The sequence below is a fragment of the Aquarana catesbeiana genome, linkage group LG01 (assembly GCF_042186555.1).
Source record: "Aquarana catesbeiana isolate 2022-GZ linkage group LG01, ASM4218655v1, whole genome shotgun sequence".
NCBI lineage: Eukaryota > Metazoa > Chordata > Amphibia > Anura > Ranidae > Aquarana > Aquarana catesbeiana.
The window spans coordinates 718,769,214-718,793,949 of record NC_133324.1 but is presented as its reverse complement, the minus strand read 5'-3'; the positions used below and the strand labels follow the sequence as shown (position 1 = coordinate 718,793,949).

General features: G+C 46.5%; 1 protein-coding gene across 2 annotated transcripts in view; it reads left to right on the top strand.

Annotated features, from left to right (window-relative positions):
* Nucleotides 1-23,672: 23,672 nt before the first annotated feature.
* SETD7 (SET domain containing 7, histone lysine methyltransferase) overlaps nucleotides 23,673-24,736 on the top strand; it is an 88,435-nt gene continuing 87,371 nt past the window's right edge. For both annotated transcript variants that reach the window (XM_073604001.1, XM_073603993.1), the window contains exon 1: nucleotides 23,673-23,827. In XM_073604001.1, coding sequence (XP_073460102.1) covers nucleotides 23,788-23,827 — 40 coding nt within the window. In that variant the 5' untranslated portion in view covers nucleotides 23,673-23,787. The remainder of the gene's footprint in view (nucleotides 23,828-24,736) is intronic.

Sequence of the window (24,736 nt, the reverse complement as noted above, 5' to 3'; positions counted from 1 at the left end):
TAGTCATGCAAGCAGATCCCAATATGCCAGAATGTACGCCATTCAGCTGCAGCGCAGATTTATTTATCTTGACAGCAACAGTGTTTGCTCCCACGATACATAAAGCCGTGACTCCAGCGCTGGAGGAGATATATGCCGAAGCATGGGGGCAGCAGGGGGCGGAGGAGCAATTTGCTCCTAACTTTTGGGGCGGATGCCCCCATGCTTCGGCATATATAAATGGTGCATGTATGCCCATCATTAGAAGTGGGCGGATGAAGGGAGGTATTCTAATTGTGGGCATACCCACCGATCAATCTCTTTTTTTCGTTCAGCCCACAGGCTGCATTAAAAAAAGATTACAATATATGCCCAACAAGGACCAGCAACGTACTGGTATGTTGCTGAACTTTGAGTGGATATATCAGAATAATGCCTGCAGGTTTAAGTATCATCTTGGTATCATTCCTTTCAGCCAGCGGTCGGCTTTCATGTAAAAGCAATCCTAGCGGCTAATTAGCCTCTAGACTGTTTTTACAAGCAGTGGGAGGGAATGTCCCCCACCACCGTCTTCCATGTTTTTCTCTGGCTCTCCTGTCCCAACAGGGAACCTGAGAATGCAGCCAGCTGACCTGATTCGGCCAGCTGACCATAGAGCTGATCAGAGACCAGAATGGCTCCAATCATCTCTATGGCCTAATATAAACAGCGCCATTGGGAAATTGGGAAAGCTTTTTATCACACTGATCTTGGTGTGGTCAGATGCTATGGGGGCAGAGGAGAGATCTAGGGTCTAATAGACCCCGTTTTTTTCAAAAAAGAGTACCTGTCACTACCTATTGCTATCATAGGGGATATTTACATTCCCTGACATAACAATAAAAATGATTAAAAAAAAATGAAAGGAACAATTTAAAAATAAGATAAAAAATCAAAGAAAAAATAAATAAAAAAAAAAAAAAAAGCACCCCTGTCCCCCCCTACTCTCGCACAAAGGCAAACACAAGCGTTGGTCTGGCGTCAAATGTAAACAGCAATTGCACCATGTATGTGAGGTATCACCGTGAAGGTCAGATCGAGGGCAGTAATTTTAGCAGTAGACCTCCTCTGTAAATCTAAAGTGGTAAGCTGTAAAGGCTTTTTTATTTCATCAAACATTTGGGCAATATAGTGTGTTTTAGTGCATTAAAATTAAAAAAAGTGTGTTTTTTCCCCAAAAAATGCATTGCGCAAATACTGTGTGAAAAAAAAATGAAGCACCCACCATTTTAATCTGTAGGGCCTTTGCTTTTACGCCCTTAGAAATCCTGAAGGCGGTGATTGGTTTTCGGGGCCCCGTACGCAGCTAGGCTCCCAAAAAGTCCCACACATGTGGTATCCCCATACTCAGGAGAAGCAGCAGAATGCATTTTGAGGTGTAATTTCACATATTCCCATGGCATGTTTGAGCAATATATCATTTAGTGACAACTTTGTGCAAAAAAAAAAAAAAGTTTGTAATTTTCCCGCAACTTGTGGGAAAATATAAAATATTCCACGGACATAACATGCCTCTCAGCAAATAGCTTGGGGTGTCTACTTTCCAAAATGGGTTCATTTGAGGGGGGGTTGTGCCATCTGGGCATTTTATGGCCTTCAAAACTGTGATAGGTAGTGAGGAGTGAAATCAAAAATTTACGCCCTTAGAAATCCTGAAGGCGGTGCTTGGTTTTCGGGGCCCCGTACGCGCCTAGGCTCCCAAAAAGTCCCACACATGTGGTATCCCCGTACTCAGGAGAATCAGAAGAATGTATTTTGGGGTGCAATTCCACATATGCCCATGGCCTGTGTGAGCAATATATCATTTAGTGACAACTTTTTGTAATTTTTTTTTTTTTCTTGTCATTATTCAATCACTTGGGACAAAAAAAATTAATATTCAATAGGCTCAACATGCCTCTCAGAAATTTCCTTGGGGTGTCTACTTTCCAAAATGGGGTCATTTGGGGGGGGGGGGTTGTACTGCTCTGCCATTTTAGCACCTCAAGAAATGACATAGGCAGTCATAAACTAAAAGCTGTGTAAATTCCAGAAAACGTATCCTAGTTTGTAGACGCTATAACTTTTGCGCAAACCAATAAATATACGCTTATTGACATTTTTTTTTACCAAAGACATGTGGCTGAATACATTTTGGACTAAAATTGAGTTTATTGGATTTTTTATAACAAAAAGTAGAAAATATCATTTTTTTTCAAAATTTTCGGTCTTTTTCCGTTTATAGCGCAACAAATAAAAAACGCAGAGGTGATCAAATTCCATCAAAAGAAAGCTCTATTTGTGGGAAGAAAAGGACGCAAATTTCGTTTGGGTACAGCATTGCATGACCGCGCAATTAGCAGTTAAAGCCACACAGTGCCAAATTGTAAAAAGTGCTCTGGTCAGGAAGGGGGTAAAACCTTCCGGGGCTGAAGTGGTTAAAGAGAACAGAATTTTTTTCGTTTCTAGCAGGTTTTTATGCCTGTGGACGCTGTCAAGTGTGTAACAGTGTAAATTTAATAACGAAAAACAAAAGGAGTTCACTTCCTTTTCCACTAAGAAATCTTATACCATCAAGAACCTTATCACGTGTGGTACTGTTGGTGTGGTCTACATGCTGGAATGCAATTGTGGGTTCCAGTATGTGGGCCGCACCTCACATGCTCTTAGTGTTCAGATTGGGGAGCATTTGAATAATATCAAGAGGGGTCTTAGGACCCATAGTGTCTCCAGACATTTTCGGCAATGCCTTAATAGGGATCCTAGTTGTTTGAAATTCTGGGGGATTGAAAGGGTGGATCGGCATTGGAGGGGGGGAAACTATATCCGTTTTATTAGCCAAAGAGAATCTTATGGGATTGTAGAGACTAAGGTTTTGATTCCTGAAGGGTTAAATGTTGACTTTGACCTTAACTGCTTCATCTCTAACAAATAAATTCCCCCTCTTCATTTTTCCACTATATAGGATTTATTTTTAATAATGTTTGATGATATTTGTATGGACTTTTAACGTATAATTTTTAGTATTTTTTTTTTTACCTTGTATTGTATGTTTGATTGTATTTTTAATATATCAGTAATGTCTTGAATGTCATAGGTTTCGAAGGATAGCACCGGGTGATGTAATATTGAATATACTAAGGAATATACAATGGAATTCAGTGATTATATGGGTGTGATATTATTAGCACCCACATGAGGGCAGTGTCCCAACTTTACTTGCTCTATTTGTATTTAGATTTAAATTTTTATACATCCCTTTGCTGTGTAGAAATACACAGTGATTTTAGATCACATAGTTACATAGTGGGTGAGGTCGAAAAAAGACACAAGTCCATCAAGTCCAACCCATGTGTGTGATTATATGTCAGTATTACATTATATATCCCTGTATGTTGCAGTCATTCAGGTGCTTATCTAATAGTTTCTTAAAACTATCAATGCCCCCCCGCTGAGACCACCACTTGTGGAAGGGAATTCCACATCCTTGCCGCTCTTACAGTAAAGAACCCTCTACCTAGTTTAAGGTTAAACCTCTTTTCTTCTAATTTTAATGATAATTATAAGTTCAGTGCTCGCAACCTTTCCTCATAACTAATATCCTCCAGACCCTTTATTAGCTTTGTTGCCCTTCTTTGTACTCGCTCCATTTCCAGTACATCCTTCCTGAGGACTGGTGCCCAGAACTGGACAGCATACTCTAGGTGCGGCCGGACCAGAGTCTTGTAGAGCAGGAGAATTATCGTTTTATCTCTGGAGTTGATCCCCTTTTTAATACATGCCAATATTCTGTTTTTCTTTGTTAGCAGCAGCTTGGCATTGCATGCCATTGCTGAGCCTATCATCTACTAGGACCCCCAGGTCCTTTTCCATCCTAGATTCCCCCAGAGGTTCTCCCCATTGTAAAAATTGCATTCATAAGAATTAAAGCTTAGATAAGATGAAGGTCTAAAAGCTTTTTTATATGGATTGATTTTGTTTATTGATTGCAGAGCTGTATTTGGTGCTGCTTTTTTCGGCATCGGCCGTTGTCATAACAGCGGCGCATTTGGACCTGGCTGACGGCTCATGTCATGGCCCTGCCCTGCTGTGTCTGGCATCGGCTGTTGCCATAACAGTGGCTTTCTATAAATTGACTGACGGGTGACGCCGTAGCCCCACCCCGCTGAGGAAGTTCACAGGAGAGCTGCGTATGACGTCACCCGCTGCTGCCCTTCGAAATCAGACAGACACTTGCCCGTATTATATGCCTGTACCAAATCGTTTTAAATGTGAGTAGTCTGGGTTTGGACACAATTACATTTTATTAACATACAGAGAGCACTTAGATCTTCTCCTTTTTATTATTTATAGTCTGGCGTCCGTATTTATTTTTGAGGAGTCTGGAAAGGAGTGTGTGATCCATTTCAACCCATTTGGCATATTGGGATCTGCTTGCATGACTACCTGTTAGTTCAGGAGTCCATGCCTTGAGGTGAGAGTAGATAATAAGACTGGAGGTGGAGGGACTGTCACCTAATGTGGATTTTATCATCACTGGTGAAGCTTTTCTGGGACTTGTTGTCCATCAACTTTTTGGACTTTCTCTCATTATTGTACTTAAAATATATTCTGGGACTTGTTGTTCATCAATGTTTTGAAATTTTTGTTTGCGCTGCACTTTTACCCTGTTATAACATTTGCTATTTTGGATTTTTGTGAAAATTCTATTTGGTGTTCAGCTTGCATACGAGGGGGGTTGTTTTTTGATTTATAATTTTTTTAATATATTTTTGCGCTGATTGCACCCTCTGCTTTTTAGAGTCCGCCTGCAAAAAACTCAGCTCATGCAGAACAGACACAGCCCACTATCCTCTATGTGTTGTAAGATGTAAACGGACCACCTGTCCATTCACATCCAACTGTCATCAGATCCGATCCGATCCACCAGACAGATGGGGAACAGATCCCCCATCTGTCTGTTTTTAGCAGGTAGGTAGCTGGTAGCTTGATTTTTTTCTGGCCCGGCAAAAGAGTGAGAAGACAGCGGAAAAGACCTGGCAGAGGCAAAGGCAGAGGCAGAAGACAGCGGACAGAGGGAGAAGAACCGGAGAGGGGTAGAAGACATCAGCGGAGAGTGGAGAAGACCCAGAGAGGGGAGAGGGGAGAAGAACCGACAGAGGCAGAAGACATCAGCGGAGAGTGGAGAAGAACTGGCAGAGGCAGAAGACATCAGCGGAGGGGGCAGAAGAGCTGGAGCACGGAGAAGAAACTGGAAGTGATGCCGGAGCTGCCTTAATAAATTACTTTAAGAACCTGTGTATTGTGTTTTATTTTTGACACTTTTTTTAGTTGAATGGGTAGGGGTACAATACTCATTCACATAGGGTGGGGGACCGGGATCTGGGGTCCCTTGTTAAAGGGGGCTTCCAGATTCCGATAAGTCCCCCGCCCGCAGACCCTGACAACCAACGGCCAGGGTTGTCGGGAAGAGGCCCTTGTCCTCATCAACATGGGGACAAGGTGCCGTGGGGGTCGAGGGCCCATGTTGAAGGCCTGGTATGGTTCAGGAGGGGGGGGGCGCTCGCTCGTCCCCACCCCCTTTCCTGACCTGCCGGGCTGCGTGCTCGGCTAAGGGTCTGGTATGTATTTTGGGAGAGACCCCCAAAATCCATACCTTAACTGTATTTAGGAGTCTGTAGCACTTGCAACTTAGGAGAAGGGATGTTATATTGCTGGGAACATCTTAGATGGGTGACATGAGACAAGTGAAGTCATTCTTCCCATCTGTTTTAGCATTACTCATATTACATACCCAAATCTGAACAAGTAATATTGACTACACTAACCCAGACTGTTTTCTGAAAATTATTAACGCACAAATATACAATACTTATACACATTGCTGACTCAGTGTTACTGGAAAGACAGTCTTTCTTTATTAAAGAGTTTGACAAGATCACAGAAAATATGGCAGAATTTGCTTTTATAGCAGAACTAAACTCTCTCAATCAACAATAATCCTTCTGCCACCAGGATTAGTAAAAAGATAGGAAGATACATTATATTTACTTGTTCTGAACATTTTTTATTACATTTCTACAGTTGCTTCCTGGTTTCTGGTCTAGGCCAAAATCATGTCATACATCTCATGAATCTTCACGGGCATTTTATTTCCTTCATCTGTAGGAGGGGAGGAGGGGTTTTCTCAGCTAACCACACCCTCTTGCCTGCATGCCAGAGCTAGGGTAGATAGATTCCAGGCAGTAAATGCTACATAAATCATATGCCCTTACTCAAGATGATCACAGCCAGAAACACTGGGGGGGGAAGGTTTTCAAAGTGATTTCTCAACAAAATAAAGCATGGAGACTAGGGATGAGCCGAACACCCCCCTGTTCGGTTCGCACCAGAACATGTGAACAGGCAAAAAATTCATTCGAACACGCGAACACCGTTAAAGTCTATGAGACTCGAACATGAATAATCAAAAGTGCTAATTTTAAAGGCTTATATGCAAGTTATTGTCATAAAAAGTGTTTGGGGACCTGGGTCCTGCCCCAGGGGACATGTATCAATGCAAAAAAAAGTTTTTTCTGGAGCAGTGATTTTAATAATGCTTAAAGTGAAACAATAAAAGTGTAATATTTCTTTAAATTTCATACCTGGGGGGTGTCTATAGTATGCCTGTAAAGTGGCGCATGTTTCCCGTGTTTAGAACAGTCTAACAGCAAAATTACATTTCTAAAGGAATAAAAGTTATTTAAAACTACTCTTGGCTATAATGAATTGTCGGTCCGGCAATACACATAAAAGTACCCCGAACCAAAATTTAAGAAAAAAAAATGCGTGGGGGTCCCCCGAAATTCCATAGCAGGCCCTTCAGGTCTGGTATGGATATTAAGGGGAACCCCACACCAAAATTTAAAAAAAAAATGGCGTGGGGGGTCCCCCTAAAAATTCATACCAGACCCTTATCCGAGCACGCAACCTGGCAGGCCATAGGAAAAGAGGGGGGATGAGAGAGCGCCCCCCCTCCTGAACCATACCAGGCCACATGCCCTCAACATTGGGAGGGTGCTTTGGGATAGCCCCCCCAAAGTATCTTGTCCCCGTGTTGATGGGGACAAGGGCCTCATCCACAACCCTTGCCTGGTGGTTGTGGGGGTCTGCCATTACGTAACCGGGTGACCCCACCCCCTATGACATCACAGGTAAGCCATAGGGAAGTCCCCGTCAAGTCCCTGTGCGTCAGAGGGGGGCGGGGTCAATGGGTGGCCCCGCCCTCCGTTATATAAGAAGTGTCAGAAGAAGAGAAGCGTCACACAGCGGGAGCTTCCCATGGATGCGGAGTGGCCCAAGAATGAAGTGTGGAAGAAGACGCCCCAGAGGAAGATGCCGGACGAGAACACCGGTGCAAGAAGCAGAGGATCGGAGGAAGAAGCAGAGGAAGAAGAAGATGGAGGAAGAAACCGAAGGAAGAAGGAAGGAAGAAGGAAGAAGACCCGAAGAAGATGGAAAGAAGAAGACTTTAACCAGTTGCCGACCGGCGCACGACGATGTACTTCGGCAGAATGGCACAGGAATAAGGACTTACCTGTACGTCCTTGCCTGCCCGCGGGCGGGGTTTCTGATCGGACCCCCCCCGGTGACTGCAGTGGTCGGATTCTCGTCAGGGGCGATCAAAGGTGAAGGGGAGGCCACTCATTCGTGGCTCCCCCCTCGCAAACGCTCCTGGAGAATGAAATGTTCTTCGGCTTCTGTACAGTAAACAGAAGCGGAGGAAGTGATGTCATCGCTCCTCGGCTCGGTATTTTCCGTTCCGGCGCCGAGGAGAGAAGACATCGATGTGAGTGTACAAACACTACACACACAGTAGAACACGCCAGGCATACTGTACACCCCCCATCACCCCTCGATCACCCCCCGATCACCCCCCAATCACCCCTCCCCCGTCACACTGACACCAAGCAGTTGTTTTTTTTTCCTGATTACTGCATTGGTGTCAGTTTGTGACAGTTAGTGTTGTAGGGCAGTTAGTGTTAGGCCCCCTTTAGGTCTAGGGTAACCCCCCAACCCCCCCAATAAAGTTTTAACCCCTTGATCACCCCCCATCGCCAGTGTCACTAAGCGATCGTTTTTCTGATCGCTGTATTAGTGTCACTGGTGACGCTAGTTAGGGAGATTAATATTTAGGTTCGCCGTAAGCATTTTATAGCGTCAGGGACCCCCATATACTACCTAATAAATGTTTTAACCCCTTGATTGCCCCTAGTTAACCCTTTCACCAGTGATCACCGTATAACTGTTACGGGTGACGCTGGTTAGTTAGTTTATTTTTTATAGTTTCAGGGCACTCGCCGTTTATTACCGAATAAAGGTTTAGCCCCCTGATCGCCCGGCGGTGATATAAGTTAGGTTTTAGGGTCAGATAGGGTCTGCGTCGCCCCAGGCAGCGTCAGGTTAGCACCAGTACCGCTAACACCCACGCATGCAGCATACACCTCCCTTAGTGGTATAGTATCTAAACGGATCAATATCTGATCCGATCAGATTTATACTAGTGTCCCCAGCAGTTTAGGGTTCCCAAAAACGCAGTGTTAGCGGGATCAGCCCAGATACCTGCTAGCACCTGCGTTTTGCCCCTCCGCCCGGCCCAGCCCAGCCCACCCAAGTGCAGTATTGATCGATCACTGTAACTTACAAAACACTAAACGCATAACTGCAACGTTCGCAGAGTCAGGCCTGATCCCTGCGATCGCTAACAGTTTTTTTGGTGAACTGACAAGCACCAGCCCCAGGCAGCGTCAGGTTAGTGCCAGTAGCGCTAACACCCACACCCATACCGTACACCTCCCTTAGTGGTATAGTATCTGAACGGATCAATATCTGATCCTGTCACGGAACGCCCCACACTCCGCTTGAGTCCTTCCGTCATATACCGCTTCCTAAGTTCTGGAACACGAGTCCAATGGATCTGGCTATAGGAACCCCAAGAACTAGACAACACCAGTCTTGGAGTACATCAGAACTAACCTTTATTTGAGATCTCCCACACATTTATACACCAGGCTGACTCAAAGCTAACCTAATTAACATGAGCTAATTATCTCATCCTTTATACAGCCTAAGTGGCTGAGACATGACCTTTCGCCCAGACTTGTGGTCACCGAGCTTCACACAGGAATATAAACACAATAGCTGGAGCTAATTACAATTAACAATACAAACATAACCTAATTAACCTAATTAACATGAGCTCCAATAGGAGTCGTCCCGTCTCCTACATTGTATAGAGGACAATGTGATCAGCTCATTCAATTAACACACATTACCATAAACATCAACACAGGGTTAATTAGAACAAACAACAATGAGTTGAATACCTTTAGAACCTAGACTAAACTTATTTACATTAAACCCATTATAGCTGACATCAGACAGGTGAGTGGAGATGATGACATTAGCATCTCCTCACAGGATGTGTCCCAACAGTATAATTCAGTCTTATCATTCTAATATGGCATATAACGGGTTCCAGAGTCTGTGTGTTTTGGGGGGACATGGAGCTGAATCCAAAGTAACACCAACCCCAGGGTCCCCAGGCATACAGCTCACAGAGAGCACCATTCCCCCAAATGCTAGGGCCCATAATCGGTGGGCAACAGGCTTGCATACAGTCCTCTCCAACAGCCTCTGTTCTGGCTAGGTCTGTGACATTTCTCCCCTTTCGGCAGGAGACTAACACAGGAGGAGACCCCAGACGGGTTGACTCCGAAGTTAGTAAACAGCTCCAGTCCGCTACTGCCTGTACCCACACAGTACCCCAAATAAATTGTTCCAAACAAAGCATTACTCACCCAGCCAACCTCTGCCTCTCTCAGAGAACATATCTGCCGCTGGGGAGAGGCCTGGACTGGCCTTTCTCCCTGGAATCCTTTCTGCCGCTGGAGAGAGGACAGGGTGTCTGGGCTCACTCTGTCATGCTGTTGGGGATCTGGGCCCACTGCCCAGCATCCCTGGAGTATACAGGTGGAGACTGAAGTCCCATCCACCTTCACAGGAAATCCATCCTCTGTTAGTTGAGGGCAGAGTCCAGCAGTCCTCGGCCCTGTTGCCAGCCCTTCTGCTAGAAACCCCACACCATCTGTTCCGGCTAACTGTTGGAGAGGGAGGCCGACTGCCCCGCCTCCCTGGAACTCTGTAGTTGTTGCCGGTGCTGGGCAGAGGTTGGTAGCACTCTGCCCTGTTGCCAGCACTTCTGCTGGGGACTCCGCATCCTCTGCTCCGGCTAACTGTTGGGGCAGGAGGCTGGCTTCCTCCACTCCCAAACTGTGTAGCTGCCATTGGGGAGGTGAGCCGGCTGCTTCCTTTTCCATTCCCTCATCTGGCTGCTGGGACGACATGTCGATGGTACTGTCTCCCAGGTACACGGATCTTTGCTGGGGAGGAAAGCCCACTTCCTCCACCCTGGCCAACTGTTGGGGAGGGACAACACACACCTCCTCTCCCTTCTCCCCCTGTATCTGCTGCTGGGAAGTGATTGCCATCTTCTCAGCCTGAGCCTCCACAATTGCTGCAGGTGTGGGGCAGAGGTCTTGGACCCTCTGTCCGGTTGCCAGCACTTCTGCTGGGGGTTTGCCAGGTGGTTCCTCCTCTACAGAAACGTCTATTAAATCCCCAGTCTCTGGAATTGGTAAAAGTGTGGGACAGAGGTCTTGGACCCTCTGTTCAGTTACCAGATCTTCAGCTGGTATTTCCTGATAGTCCCAGGCAAAGGGAGCCCAGCCCTGGCACTGAGCAATGTCTAGCAGCCGTCTGTAGGCGATCTCTAGCTCCCATTCCTGAACGGCCAGAAACTCCAAATCTTCCTGTGCCCAGTGCACTTCCGAAATGTTCAGTAGCCCTTCTCTGAAATCCATGATTTCGTCCACCCGCCGCTCCAAATCACTCCCAAAGTTAGGGTCCCCTGTCAGCTTCACAAACAACAGTCCCAAGCCGCCGTAGCTTAAGCCTTCCGTTGGGCTGTCATCCGCTATCCAGGGACATGCTTGGGATACATGCCACCGGAGGGCTCTGTAGCTCTCATCCAGCTTTATCTCTGCCCAGACCAGCCTGCTTAATTCAGCTGTCTGCTTCTTGTGTGGTTTTTCTCCCAAAAACCGCACCCGCAGTCCGTACTGCGACCAGTACCTTTCCTCGATGGAGGGGAGAACTTTTCCCTGGTGTTGCTGCTCACGGGCTAGCGCTTCCTTCCAGAGTTTGCAGCGAATAGAATCACACCATCCCAGCAGGACCTGCTCCGATACTGGTCCTCTGTGCTGTATCTGCATCTCTCGCAACCTCCTTCTGAATTCCTCATCCATGGCGGCTGGTATCTGTACCTCTCCTCTCCTGCTATCTGGACCTTGGATCCAGATGGAAGTTTGGATGTCCCAGACTGTAGGAAGCTTTCCCGCTGCTTGCCACCAATGTCACGGAACGTCCCACACTCCGCTTGAGTCCTTCCGTCATATACCGCTTCCTAAGTTCTGGAACACGAGTCCAATGGATCTGGCTATAGGAACCCCAAGAACTAGACAACACCAGTCTTGGAGTACATCAGAACTAACCTTTATTTGAGATCTCCCACACATTTATACACCAGGCTGACTCAAAGCTAACCTAATTAACATGAGCTAATTATCTCATCCTTTATACAGCCTAAGTGGCTGAGACATGACCTTTCGCCCAGACTTGTGGTCACCGAGCTTCACACAGGAATATAAACACAATAGCTGGAGCTAATTACAATTAACAATACAAACATAACCTAATTAACCTAATTAACATGAGCTCCAATAGGAGTCGTCCCGTCTCCTACATTGTATAGAGGACAATGTGATCAGCTCACTCAATTAACACACATTACCATAAACATCAACACAGGGTTAATTAGAACAAACAACAATGAGTTGAATACCTTTAGAACCTAGACTAAACTTATTTACATTAAACCCATTATAGCTGACATCAGACAGGTGAGTGGAGATGATGACATTAGCATCTCCTCACAGGATGTGTCCCAACAGTATAATTCAGTCTTATCATTCTAATATTACATATAACGGGTTCCAGAGTCTGTGTGTTTTGGGGGGACATGGAGCTGAATCCAAAGTAACACCAACCCCAGGGTCCCCAGGCATACAGCTCACAGAGAGCACCATTCCCCCAAATGCTAGGGCCCATAATCGGTGGGCAACAGGCTTGCATACAGTCCTCTCCAACAGCCTCTGTTCTGGCTAGGTCTGTGACAGATCCAATCAGATTTATACTAGTGTCCCCAGCAGTTTAGGGTTCCCAAAAACGCAGTGTTAGTGGGATCAGCCCAGATACCTGCTAGCACCTGCGTTTTGCCCCTCTGCCCGGCCCAGCCCAGCCCACCCAAGTGCAGTATTGATCGATCACTGTCACTTGCAAAACACTAAACACATAACTGCAGCAGCGTTCGCAGAGTCAGGCCTGATCCCTGCGATCGCTAACAGTTTTTTTGGTAGCGTTTTGGTGAACTGGCAAGCAACAGCGGCCTAATACACCCCGGTCGTAGTCAAACCAGCACTGCAGTAACACTTGGTGACGTGGCGAGTCCCATAAGTGCAGTTCAAGCTGGTGAGGTGGCAAGCACAAGTAGTGTCCCGCTGCCACCAAGAAGAAGACAAACACAGGCCTGTCGTGCCCATAATGCCCTTCCTGCTGCATTCACCAATCCTAATTGGGGACCCCTCCGCCCGGCCCAGCCCAGCCCACCCAAGTGCAGTATTGATCGATCACTGTAACTTACAAAACACTAAACGCATAACTGCAACGTTCGCAAAGTCAGGCCTGATCCCTGCGATCGCTAACAGTTTTTTTGGTGAACTGGCAAGCACCAGCCCCAGGCAGCGTCAGGTTAGTGCCAGTAGCGCTAACACCCACACCCGGTCGTAGTCAAACCAGCACTGCAGTAACACTTGGTGACGTGGCGAGTCCCATAAGTGCAGTTCAAGCTGGTGAGGTGGCAAGCACAAGTAGTGTCCCGCTGCCACCAAGAAGAAGACAAACACAGGCCTGTCGTGCCCATAATGCCCTTCCTGCTGCATTCGCCAATCCTAATTGGGGACCCCTCCGCCCGGCCCAGCCCAGCCCACCCAAGTGCAGTATTGATCGATCATTGTAACTTACAAAACACTAAACGCATAACTGCAACGTTCGCAGAGTCAGGCCTGATCCCTGCGATCGCTAACAGTTTTTTTGGTGAACTGGCAAGCACCAGCCCCAGGCAGCGTCAGGTTAGTGCCAGTAGCGCTAACACCCACACCCATACCGTACACCTCCCTTAGTGGTATAGTATCTGAACGGATCAATATCTGATCCAATCAGATTTATACTAGTGTCCCCAGCAGTTTAGGGTTCCCAAAAACGCAGTGTTAGCGGGATCAGCCCAGATACCTCCTAGCACCTGCGTTTTGCCCCTCTGCCCGGCCCAGCCCAGCCCACCCAAGTGCAGTATTGATCGATCACTGTCACTTGCAAAACACTAAACACATAACTGCAGCAGCGTTCGCAGAGTCAGGCCTGATCCCTGCGATCGCTAACAGTTTTTTTGGTAGCGTTTTGGTGAACTGGCAAGCAACAGCGGCCTAATACACCCCGGTCGTAGTCAAACCAGCACTGCAATAACACTTGGTGACGTGGCGAGTCCCATAAGTGCAGTTCAAGCTGGTGAGGTGGCAAGCACAAGTAGTGTCCCGCTGCCACCAAGAAGAAGACAAACACAGGCCTGTCGTGCCCATAATGCCCTTCCTGCTGCATTCGCCAATCCTAATTGGGGACCCACCACTTCTGCAGCACCCGTACTTCCCCCCGAGTACGCCTACCCAACGAACCCCCCAAAAAAGTTGTCGTGTCTGCAGCAAGCGCGGATATAGGTGTGACACCCACTATTATTGTCCCTCCTGTCCTGACAATCCTGGTCTTTGCATTGGTGAATGTTTTGAACGCTACCATACACTAGTTGAGTATTAGCGTAGGGTACACCATTGCACAGACTAGGCACACTGCAGGTTTAGGTATCATCTTGGTATCATTCTTTTCAGCCAGCGGTCGGCTTTCATGTAAAAGCAGGAAAATGCAGGGGATGCCCCCCCCCCCACTCCACCGTATTCCATGTTTTTCTCTGGCTCTCCTGTCCCAACAAGGAACCTGAGAATGCAGCCAGTGATTCAGCCAGCTGACCATAGAGCTGATCAGAGACCAGAGTGGCTCCAAACATCTCTATGGCCTAAGGAACCGGAAGCTACGAGCATTTCATGACTCAGTGCCATTGGGAAATTGGGAAAGCATTTTATCACACCGATCTTGGTGTGGTCAGATGCTTTGAGGGCAGAGGAGAGATCTAGGGTCTAATAGACCCCAATTTTTTCAAAAAAGAGTACCTGTCACTACCTATTGCTATCATAGGGGATATTTACATTCCCTGAGCAAAAAAATAATAAATAAAAAAAAAAAAAAAAAAAAAAGCACCCCTGTCCTCCCCTGCTCTCGCGCAAAGGTGAACGCAAGCGTCGGTCTGGTGTCAAATGTAAACAGCAATTGCACCATGCATGTGAGGTATCACCACGAAGGTCAGATCGAGGGCAGTAATTTTAGCAGTAGACCTTCTCTGTAAATCTAAAGTGGTAACCTGTAAAGGCTTTTAAAGGCTTTTAAAAATGTATTTAGTTTGTCGCCACTGCACGTTTGTGCGCAATTTTAAAGCATGTCATGTTTGGTATCCATGTACTCGGTCTAAGATCATCTTTTTTATTTAATTAAACATTTGGGCAATAGAATGTGTTTTAGTGCATTAAAGTTGAAAAAAGTGTGTTTTTTCCACAAAAAATGCGTTTGAAAAATCGCTGCGCAAATACTGTGTGAAAAAAAATATGAAACACCCACCATTTTAATCTGTAGGGCATTTGCTTTAAAAAAAATATATAATGTTTGGGGGTTCAAAGTAATTTTCTTGCAAAAAAAATAATTTTTTCATGTAAACAAAAGGTGTCAGAAAGAGCTTTGTCTTCAAGTGGTTAGAAGAGTGGGTGATGTGTGACATAAGCTTCTAAATGTTGTGCATAAAATGCCAGGACAGTTCAAAACCCCCCCAAATGACCCCATTTTGGAAAGTAGACACCCCAAGCTATTTGCTGAGAGGCATGTCGAGTCCATGGAATATTTTATATTGTGACACAAGTTGCGGGAAAAAGACAAATTTTTTTTTTTTTTTTTGCACAAAGTTGTCACTAAATGATATATTGCTCAAACATGCCATGTGAATATGTGACATTACACCCCAAAATACATTCTGTTGCTTCTCCTGAGTATGGGGATACCACATGTGTGAGACTTTTTGGGAGCCTAGCCGCGTACGGGACCCCGAAAACCAATCACCGCCTTCAGGCTTTCTAAGGGCGTAAATTTTTGATTTCACTCTTCACTGCCTATCACAGTTTCGGACGCCATGGAATGCCCAGATGGCACAACCCCCCCCCCCCCCAAATGACCCTATTTTGGAAAGTAGACACCCCAAGCTATTTGCTGAGATGTATAGTGAGTATTTAGCAGAGCTCACTTTTTGTCACAAAGTTTTAAAAATTGAAAAAAGAAAAAAAAATTTTTTTTTCTTCATTTTCAAAAACAAATGAGAGCTGCAAACCCACCATGCCTCTCAGCAAATAGCTTGGGGTGTCTAATTTCCAAAATGGGGTCACTTGGGGGGAGGTTGTGCCATCTGGGCATTCCATGGCCTCCGAAACTGTGATAGGCAGTGAGGAGTGAAATCAAAAATTTACGCCCTTAGAAATCCTGAAGGCGGTGATTGGTTTTCGGGGCCCCGTACGCGGCTAGGCTCCCAAAAAGTCCCACACATGTGGTATCCCCGTACTCAGGAAAAGCAGCTGAATGTATTTTGGGGTGCAATTCCACATATGCCCATGGCCTGTGTGAGCAATATATCATTTAGTGACAACTTTTTGTAATTTTTATTTTTTTTTTGTCATTATTCAATCACTTGGGACAAAAAAAATGAATATTCAATGGGCTCAACATGCCTCTCAGCAATTTCCTTGGGGTGTCTACTTTCCAAAATGGGGTCATTTGGGGGGGGGGGGGTTGTACTGCCCTGCCATTTTAGCACCTCAAGAAATGACATAGGCAGTCATAAATTAAATTCTGTGTAAATTGCAGAAAATGTACCCTAGTTTGTAGGCGCTATAACTTTTGCGCAAACCAATAAATATACACTTATTGACATTTTTTTTACCAAAGACATGTGGCCGAATACATTTTGGCTTAAATGTATGACTAAAATTGAGTTTATTGGATATTTATTATAGCAAAAAGTAAAAAATATTGCTCTTTTTTCAAAATTGTCGCTCTTTTTTTGTTTATAGCGCAAAAAACGCAGAGGTGATCAAATACCACCAAAAGAAAGCTCTATTTGTGGAAAAAAAGGACGTCAATTTTGTTTGGGTACAACGTCGCACGACCGCGCAACTGTCAGTTAAAGCGACGCAGTGCCAAATAGTAAAAAGTGCTCTGGTCAGGAAGGGGGTAAAATCTTCCGGGGCTGAAGTGGTTAAAGTGGTTGTAAATCTAGTTACACCACTTTTACCTACAGGTAAGCCTATTCTAAAGGGCCCGTACTGTGACCGGCGATGCATACTAGTCCATTATGCTTTTACTTCCTCTTTAAGTCTTGTTATTTGGTGTAATGTTTATGGTAACTTTTATGTGTAATGAACATTATGTATTTTGATGTGCAATAAAGTTTTGTTTTATGCCTTTTATCAAAACTGCTCTTGGTGTGTCTGGTCATTTTACATATTCCCTAGATATTTGAGTGGCTGTCCAGTATACCTTCATTATAAATTTTGTTGTTCCCACATTTGATACAAATATAGAATATTTGGATGAAGTACAATTTTGAGCCAGGACAATACACAGAGATTGTGATTGTTGTTTGTTGTGAATAGAGATGCATACTCTGTTTAAAAAAAAGCAAGAGAGCAGCTCAAATAGTGATGGCCGAGTTGCGTCAGATAAAGGGAAGGCCTATGGTCTCCAGGAGATTCGTGTGGACTGATTTACTTAAGGTGGGGGTCCCTAGAGAGGAAATAGATCGGATTCCTACACCAGCTTTGCTTAAGAGGTGGAAGCAAGTAGTTGAGAATGGCAGATTCAGTCACATTAAGTGTTTTGGTTTCCATAGAATGGGGCATTTTGCTAGATACTCAGTGGCGTTGCAAGGTGGGGCCGGGGTTTGAGGGCCGGACCCGGGTGACACCCGCCAGAGGGGTGACACCTGTGTATAGCAGAACCGCTGACACCGCCCGCTGCCCTGTGTCTCTTGTCTCGTTCACTCTGTGTCCCCCGTGGAGCGGATTGAAGCTGCCTCCTCCTCTGTTTACACCCAGTGAGAAGGAGGAGCCCGAGTGACACACACCTCTGTGTGTATACGTCCGTGGCCACGCTGTACTGAGGTCTGTACACTCTAGGTAGATTAGTAGATGGACATGTGCAGGGGGGCACTATGGGAGGGGAGAGGGGTGCTTATACTGATGGGGGGTCTGCACTAGGGGGATTCTATACTGATGGGGGTCTGCACTAAGGGGATTCTATACTGATGGGGGGTCTGCACTAAGGGGGATTCTATACTGATGGGGGTCTGCACTAAGGGGGATTCTATACTGATGGGGGTCTGCACTAAGGGGGATTCTATACTGATGTGGGTCTGCACTAAGGGGGATTCTATACTGATGGGGGGTCTGCACTAAGAGGAATTCTATACTGATGGGGGGTCTGCACTAAGGGGAATTCTATACTGATAGGGGGTCTGCACTAAGGGGGATTCTATACTGATGGGGGGTCTGCACTAAGGGGAATTCTATACTGATAGGGGTCTGCACTAAGGGGGGGGGATTCTATACTGATGGGGGGTCTGCACTAAGGGGAATTCTATACTGATGGGGGTCTGCACTAAGGGGAATTCTATACTGATGGGGGTATGCACTAAGGGGAATTCTATACTGATGGGGGTCTGCACTAAGGGGATTCTATACTGATGGGGGTCTGCACTAAGGGGAATTCTATACTGATGGGGGTCTGCACTAAGGGGATTCTATACTGATGGGGGGTCTGCACTAAGAGGGGGTGTCTATATTGATGGGGGGTCTGCACTGAGGGGTGATTCTATACTGATGGGGGGTCTGCACTAAGGGGAGGTTATATACTGATGGGGGGTCTGCACTAAGGGGGTGATTCTATACTGATGGGGGTTTGCACTAAAGGGGGGTGTCTAAACTGTGGGGGTCTGCACTAAGGGGTGGACTCTATACTGATGGGGGGTCTGCACTGGGAGGGTGGATTCTACCCTGATGGGGGGGTCTGCACTGAGGGTGGAGGTCTGTTCTTAGTGAGGGGGTAATCTATACTGATTGAGGGGGATCTATACTGCAGGATCTGTAGTTAGCGGAGGGGGGTCTGTACTGAGGGGGGACTATATTTGGTGGAGGGCAGGGGGGGAGGGGGGGTGACACCAATTTTTTTAGCACTGGGTGACACCAACCCTAGTGACGCCACTGTAGATACTGCCATGCTGTGAAGATTGGACAACAGCAGGCCAGTCTTCCTAGGACAACACGGAGAGAGATACAGCTTTATTTGTTCCGTTGGAAGTCAATGCCTTTCCGTGAAGGTGTTTCAAGGCAACAGTGGGCACCCTGCAATAGTTTTGCAGTTAAAAATCGGCAGGTAGAGAAATGTGAGCAGTGAGCTATGTTTTTAGCACAGGTGGAAGGAACATACAGTATAATCTGCTTTATCTCTTACTCTTTTCCGGTATTGAGCATCGAGAGGGGGAGCAGGCAGAGCAGATAACCAGGCCAGATAGGATAAGGCAGACCAGAAGATCGAATGAGAGCCTGAGGAAGATGAGAATTTCACCACCTGTCAGAGAGCTGTAATCGTCCGTGGTGGTTCCCGGGGAGACCCCAAATGAATGACCTGTAGACAAGCCATGTGGTACACCTAGACGCGTTTCGTGAATCCGTCTTTATCAATAGGCCTTCGTTTTGGGGTCTCCCCGGGAACCACCACGGACGATTACAGCTCTCCCACAGGTGGTGAGATTCTCATAATGGAATGTACCACGCTACCATTTATTGGATGCCCTATTTTTTTACTTGTTTGTAAGTTCAATGTAATACGGGAGGGGTGTTTATATTGGATATTAAAAGCTTTACAGCTTTACACTATGAGGCTTCCTCTCTCCTTATTTGCCCGAGTACTAAGGACAGCTTTCAGCTGACTGGATCTGGGTGAATTAGAAGACAAGAGTGCTGGCCTCCCTATTTACTGATCTGTCACTGTGGATTGGAATGATGTTCGCAGCCACTTCACATACACCACAAGGCTTTCGATTGATCTTCTTTCTGGTGAGTGCAATTCCTAGAGGGATCTCAAGCACTAGATGTATCGAGTGTTGAAGTTTTTAAACAACTGATGAATCACTTATGAACGTTTACTTGCAAAGCACTATGACTTCTCCAGTTTTAAACAACAGATGAATCACTTATGAACTTTTATTTGTAAAGCACTATGGCTTCTCCAGTTTTCAGCTGAATATACAGATTTTTGAGCTTGTATTTAAAATCTTTAGCGCTGCTGAAGTTTTGAAAGATTACCTTTTGATTGAAATTATTCCAAATCTTAGTTCTGATTGCTTCCCTTGTTTCAGGAATTTTTTTCATTATAGCAGCTGCTCTTTTACTTCATTTATAATTTTCCTAAGCGCCGGATAAGTGATCGTTTGTCTGAGAACTTTTGTGTAGTTGTGGATATTTTTAACTGATTCATGACAAATGTCCCCATACATGTGTAATAATATCTCTCACTCACAGGTGGTGTAGTGAGCATAGCCTTGACATTGTGGGTTTATAAGATGGCTGTCGCACATTCAATTGAACGTGGTTGTGGGGGGGAAGTGCAACCATGTGTTGCTGACATATCTCACAAAACGACCTGTGAGTGGTCAAGACGAATGACTACATCCTGTGAGTGGTCTCTGGTATACAGGACTATAAACAGAATCCCTCCCATGGGGAAGGAATGGAAGTCTGTTTGGAGCTGTGGAAAGACCAAGCATGCAGCAAGGATTTCTCATTGTCCTGTTCCAGATATAGAGTGTAAGCTGTTTATGTTTATTGTAACTTTTATGTGTAAGGAACTTTATGTATTTTGATGTCCAATAAAGTTTTGTTTTATGCCTTTTATTAAAACTCTTGGTGTGTTTGTTCATTTTAAATATTCACTACATATTTGAGTGGCTGTCCAGCATACCTTCATTATAAATTTTGTTGTTCCCACATTTGATACAGTGCAGTAGATGACTGCAGAGCCACATAAAAAAATGATTAGAGCCTGAGCGTGCGGTTGCTTCGTTGTCTATGGACTTGTACATACTTTGTTAGATTTCTTTTCAAAATTGACTTGTAAACAACCATCATTCAGTACCGGTGTTATCAGTACTCTGCAAATATACAGTGATAGCAGTTGCCGATAATCACAGTTGTTTATCTCTTGCCAGTAGCGTTTAAATTGTGCTTATTATTCAGTGGCCAATGTCCGCCGGACTAGCATACAGACGAGTTGACTTTTCAATAGGAACTGGGTCCAGCGGAGTTCCGATGTAAAGATTTGAAACATGTTCCAAATCTAAAGTCCGTCAGATTTTTGACCGAAAAAGTTCGCTGCAGTTTCGATGTAGCCCACACACGGTCGAATTGTCCACCGGACTCGGTCCGTCGGACCAGTCCGGTCGAAAAGTCCGCTCGTGTGTACGCGGCATAAGGCTCAGGCAAAAATCACTATATTCCGCCATTTAGGATGGATGGAGAAATCTGCAGTGCCAGCATTGTATCAGCCGGAAACCATGGCTGTCAGAATTCCTGAACAGTGCCTGTATCTAATTGTTTGCAGACACTGCTTGCCTGAGAATTTTTTGCCTGGCCCCCTTGACAAAAGTTGAACTTTGTTTTGAGATGGAGGCGCTGACAGGGCCACCCAAGGGACAAATTTTGGCCAATTCTGGAGAGATGAAATTATAACTCGTGTATGACCAGCTTAACAAAGAAACATGTAGCACTACCCCTGCAGAAGCCGCTGAATTAGATGGGTCCTCTGTTCTTTGCCTTGACCTTTCAAAGGGCCTCAGCTAGGGTGACCCACATGTCAAAACTGCCCTTCAGATGAGGGGGGGGGGGCAATGTAGTCTCAGGGTTGACTGGGAATTTGGCGGCGGAATGATTTGTCGGGTGAATGGCTGGTGTTAGCACATAAATCATCCCGACACCCTGCTAGATGTGGTGTCAGGATGGTCAAATCACATTATTTCTATTAATACATTGTAATATATCATGAAATAGTTCAATTCACCATAATGCAGAAACAGTGGGAACCCTGAGCTTGTCACTTGACACCAGATGCAGCATGCCACCGTTGCCTGCCCCCAGATGCAGCTTGTTACTTGCCACCATCATCTGCCACCAGATGCAGCACATCACTTGCCACTGTTGCCTGCCACCAGATGCAGTGTGCCACTTTCCACCTGTTGCCTGCCACCATTTGCAGTGTGCCACTTGCCACCCATAGCTTGCCACCAGATGCAGTGTGCCACTTGCCACCCATAGCCTGCCACCAGATGCAGTGTGCCACTTGCCACCCATAGCCTGCCACCAGATGTAGTGTGCCACTTGCCACCCATAGCCTGCCACCAGATGTAGTGTGCCACTTGCCACCCATAGCCTGCCACCAGATGCAGTGTGCTACTTGCCACCCATAGCCTGCCACCAGATGCAGTGTGCCACTTGCCACCTGTAGCCTGCCACCAGATGCAGTGTGCCACTTGCCACCCATAGCTTGCCACCAGATGCAGGAGAAGTCGAGCACTCGGGCAGCCATCGATCTGATCCAGCAGCAGCACACAGAACAGACACAAGCTGATCAGTCCCTGCTGCTGTTACTCCCTCTGCATGCCGTCAGAAACATCAATGGTGTGTCTCTGCTAGGGAGCCCCAGCCACCCCCATGGAGGTCCCAAAAATGACAGGCATATGAACAAGGGTAGATATGGGGGGGCATAAGGATAATGATCACAGAGCCAGGCCTAGATAAGTATACATACTTCAATGAGGTACATGGTACTAAAATGTTCATACATTACTCCAATCTCATTTATATTATTATTACAGGAATTTCCAGTTGACGGTTGGCAACTCTGCCACCAAGGAAGGCTGGAGTAGTAATTTACCTGATCTTCTATATTCTAAGGCTCTTCAATGATGTTTTCAGGCAGAGTGCTGGAAATGCAGTCAGCCTGAGGTTCTAAATATGGCGACAGACGCCCGTGCATGCGTGTTCCCCACTATGGCATTGCACATGCGTGAGTGACGGCTCTGGGACCAACCAGGCCCCAAGCGCACTGTGGTGGCCCACTGGCATGTACTCAGATCTCCACCAATCCTAGGGCAATATATAGTGCTATATCAAAAGCAGGCACCAAACCATTTAGCAAAGGTAATCTTGATGTATTATTATTCAGTAAAGTTGATATTACTCACCAAACACAAATAGACTGGCAATGGTGGTAACACAGTTTAGAATACAAAATGGCTAAGAGTAGGGACTAGGGATAAAATGACACCTAACGCCCAGGTCAGCATAAACCGTAGCAGTGCCATCTGTAGTGCAACAGTAAATAGCAATAAAGTTTGATCCAACAAATTGCTGGGGCTATACTGCCAGTGTGCGCTAATGGTGGCTATGCTAGTCCTAAATGGACTGGGTAGGCACTGTCCATAGAAATGAAGGAAATGGGAGAAGGTAACAAAGGGGACTTGCTGGATGGTTTTACGGGAGGGGTAGTTCTTTATGTTGTTTTTCTGCTAGCTATTGTTGGGGCCCTTTAAGAAACGTTTTGTGCACATAACGACAGTTTTAGTAAACCAGCATGCAGTATAAGTGTGGTAAAGGTGGAGTATACTAAAAGTCCTGCCTCTAGTAACTCAGTCCCTGCTAACAGTGTGAAAAGTGGACAGTGATCCCTTTCACCAGTCCCTTGATGAAGGAGCCAACCGGCCTGGAAACGTGTCCTGTGTCTACAGTGACGTCGGGGATTCCAGTCCCGGGATGAACACTGATTGCAGTGACAGCGGTTTCCTCCTTCTTTAGTGCGCTTCATCCCCCGCCGGTGACCAAGGTTGGAGGTTCTCTGGCTGCCCCTCGGACATTTCTGCCACCCAAGTCACCTTTATGCCATGCCCTACTTATGTGTACTTCTGTAAATGCATTTCTATTTTTCAATTAATTGTCCTTTATTTTTTAACACTATACTATGGGGTTGTGCTGTTTCTTTTGTCATTTTAAAGGGTGCCTTGACTGAAAAAATAAAAGTTTGAGGAACACTGACACACGTTATGGATTCCCAAGTATATCCCCCCCCCCCCCATATCCCTTTAAATAAATGTTACCAATCAGGAGGCTCCAGTCCTCCCTAAACTCTCCAGAGGTGATGGCTGATGTCACCAGGACCAGATAAGACACTTGGAGTGACAGGTCCAGGGCAGGTGCGGCGTATCTCCACAGGGGGCGCCAGTGTGTCGCTATACAGGAGGGGAGGGGGCGCTGCGAGTCACACGCTGCCTCACTAAGTTGCTGCTTGTCAGCGGCGGAGGAGGAGGAAGAAGAAGAAGAAGAAGCCATGGACAGCGATGAGGAGAACGGGGAGGAGACGGTGGAAGGTGGGTGACCGCTCTGTGTCTACATACACCATGGGAGCCCCGAGAAGGAAATACAAGGCTTCCCGGCAGAGGATGGCGAGCCCCTAATCCTTGTGTGACTGAGAGGAGGTGGGGGAGGGGAGAGCCATGTGTGCAGAGCCCAGCCAGGGGCCACATCTACAAGGAGCTGACAGTGCTGGTCTGGGGGTGGGGACTGGTGACCAGGCTGGACTAGTACTACAAGGTGCCCCCCCCCCAGCATGCTACTACACTGCTACCCCCCCCCCCCCTTCCACTGCATGCTACTACACTGCTACCCCCCCCTTCCACTGCATGCTACTACACTGCTACCCCCCCCCTTCCACTGCATGCTACTACACTACTACCCCCCCTTCCACTGCATGCTACTACACTGCTACCCCCCCTTCCACTGCATGCTACTACACTGCTACCCCCCCTTCCACTGCATGCTACTACACTGCTACCCCCCCCCCCCTTCCACTGCATGCTACTACACTGCTACCCCCCCCTTCCACTGCATGCTACTACACTGCTACCCCCCCTTCCACTGCATGCTACTACACTGCTACCCCCCCCCTTCCACTGCATGCTACTACACTGCTACCCCCCCCTTCCACTGCATGCTACTACACTGCTACCCCCCCCTTCCACTGCATGCTACTACACTGCTACCCCCCCCCTTCCACTGCATGCTACTACACTGCTACCCCCCCCCTTCCACTGCATGCTACTACACTGCTACCCCCCCCTTCCACTGCATGCTACTACACTGCTACCCCCCCCCCTTCCACTGCATGCTACTACACTGCTACCCCCCCCTTCCACTGCATGCTACTACACTGCTACCCCCCCCCTTCCACTGCATGCTACTACACTGCTACCCCCCTTCCACTGCATGCTACTACACTG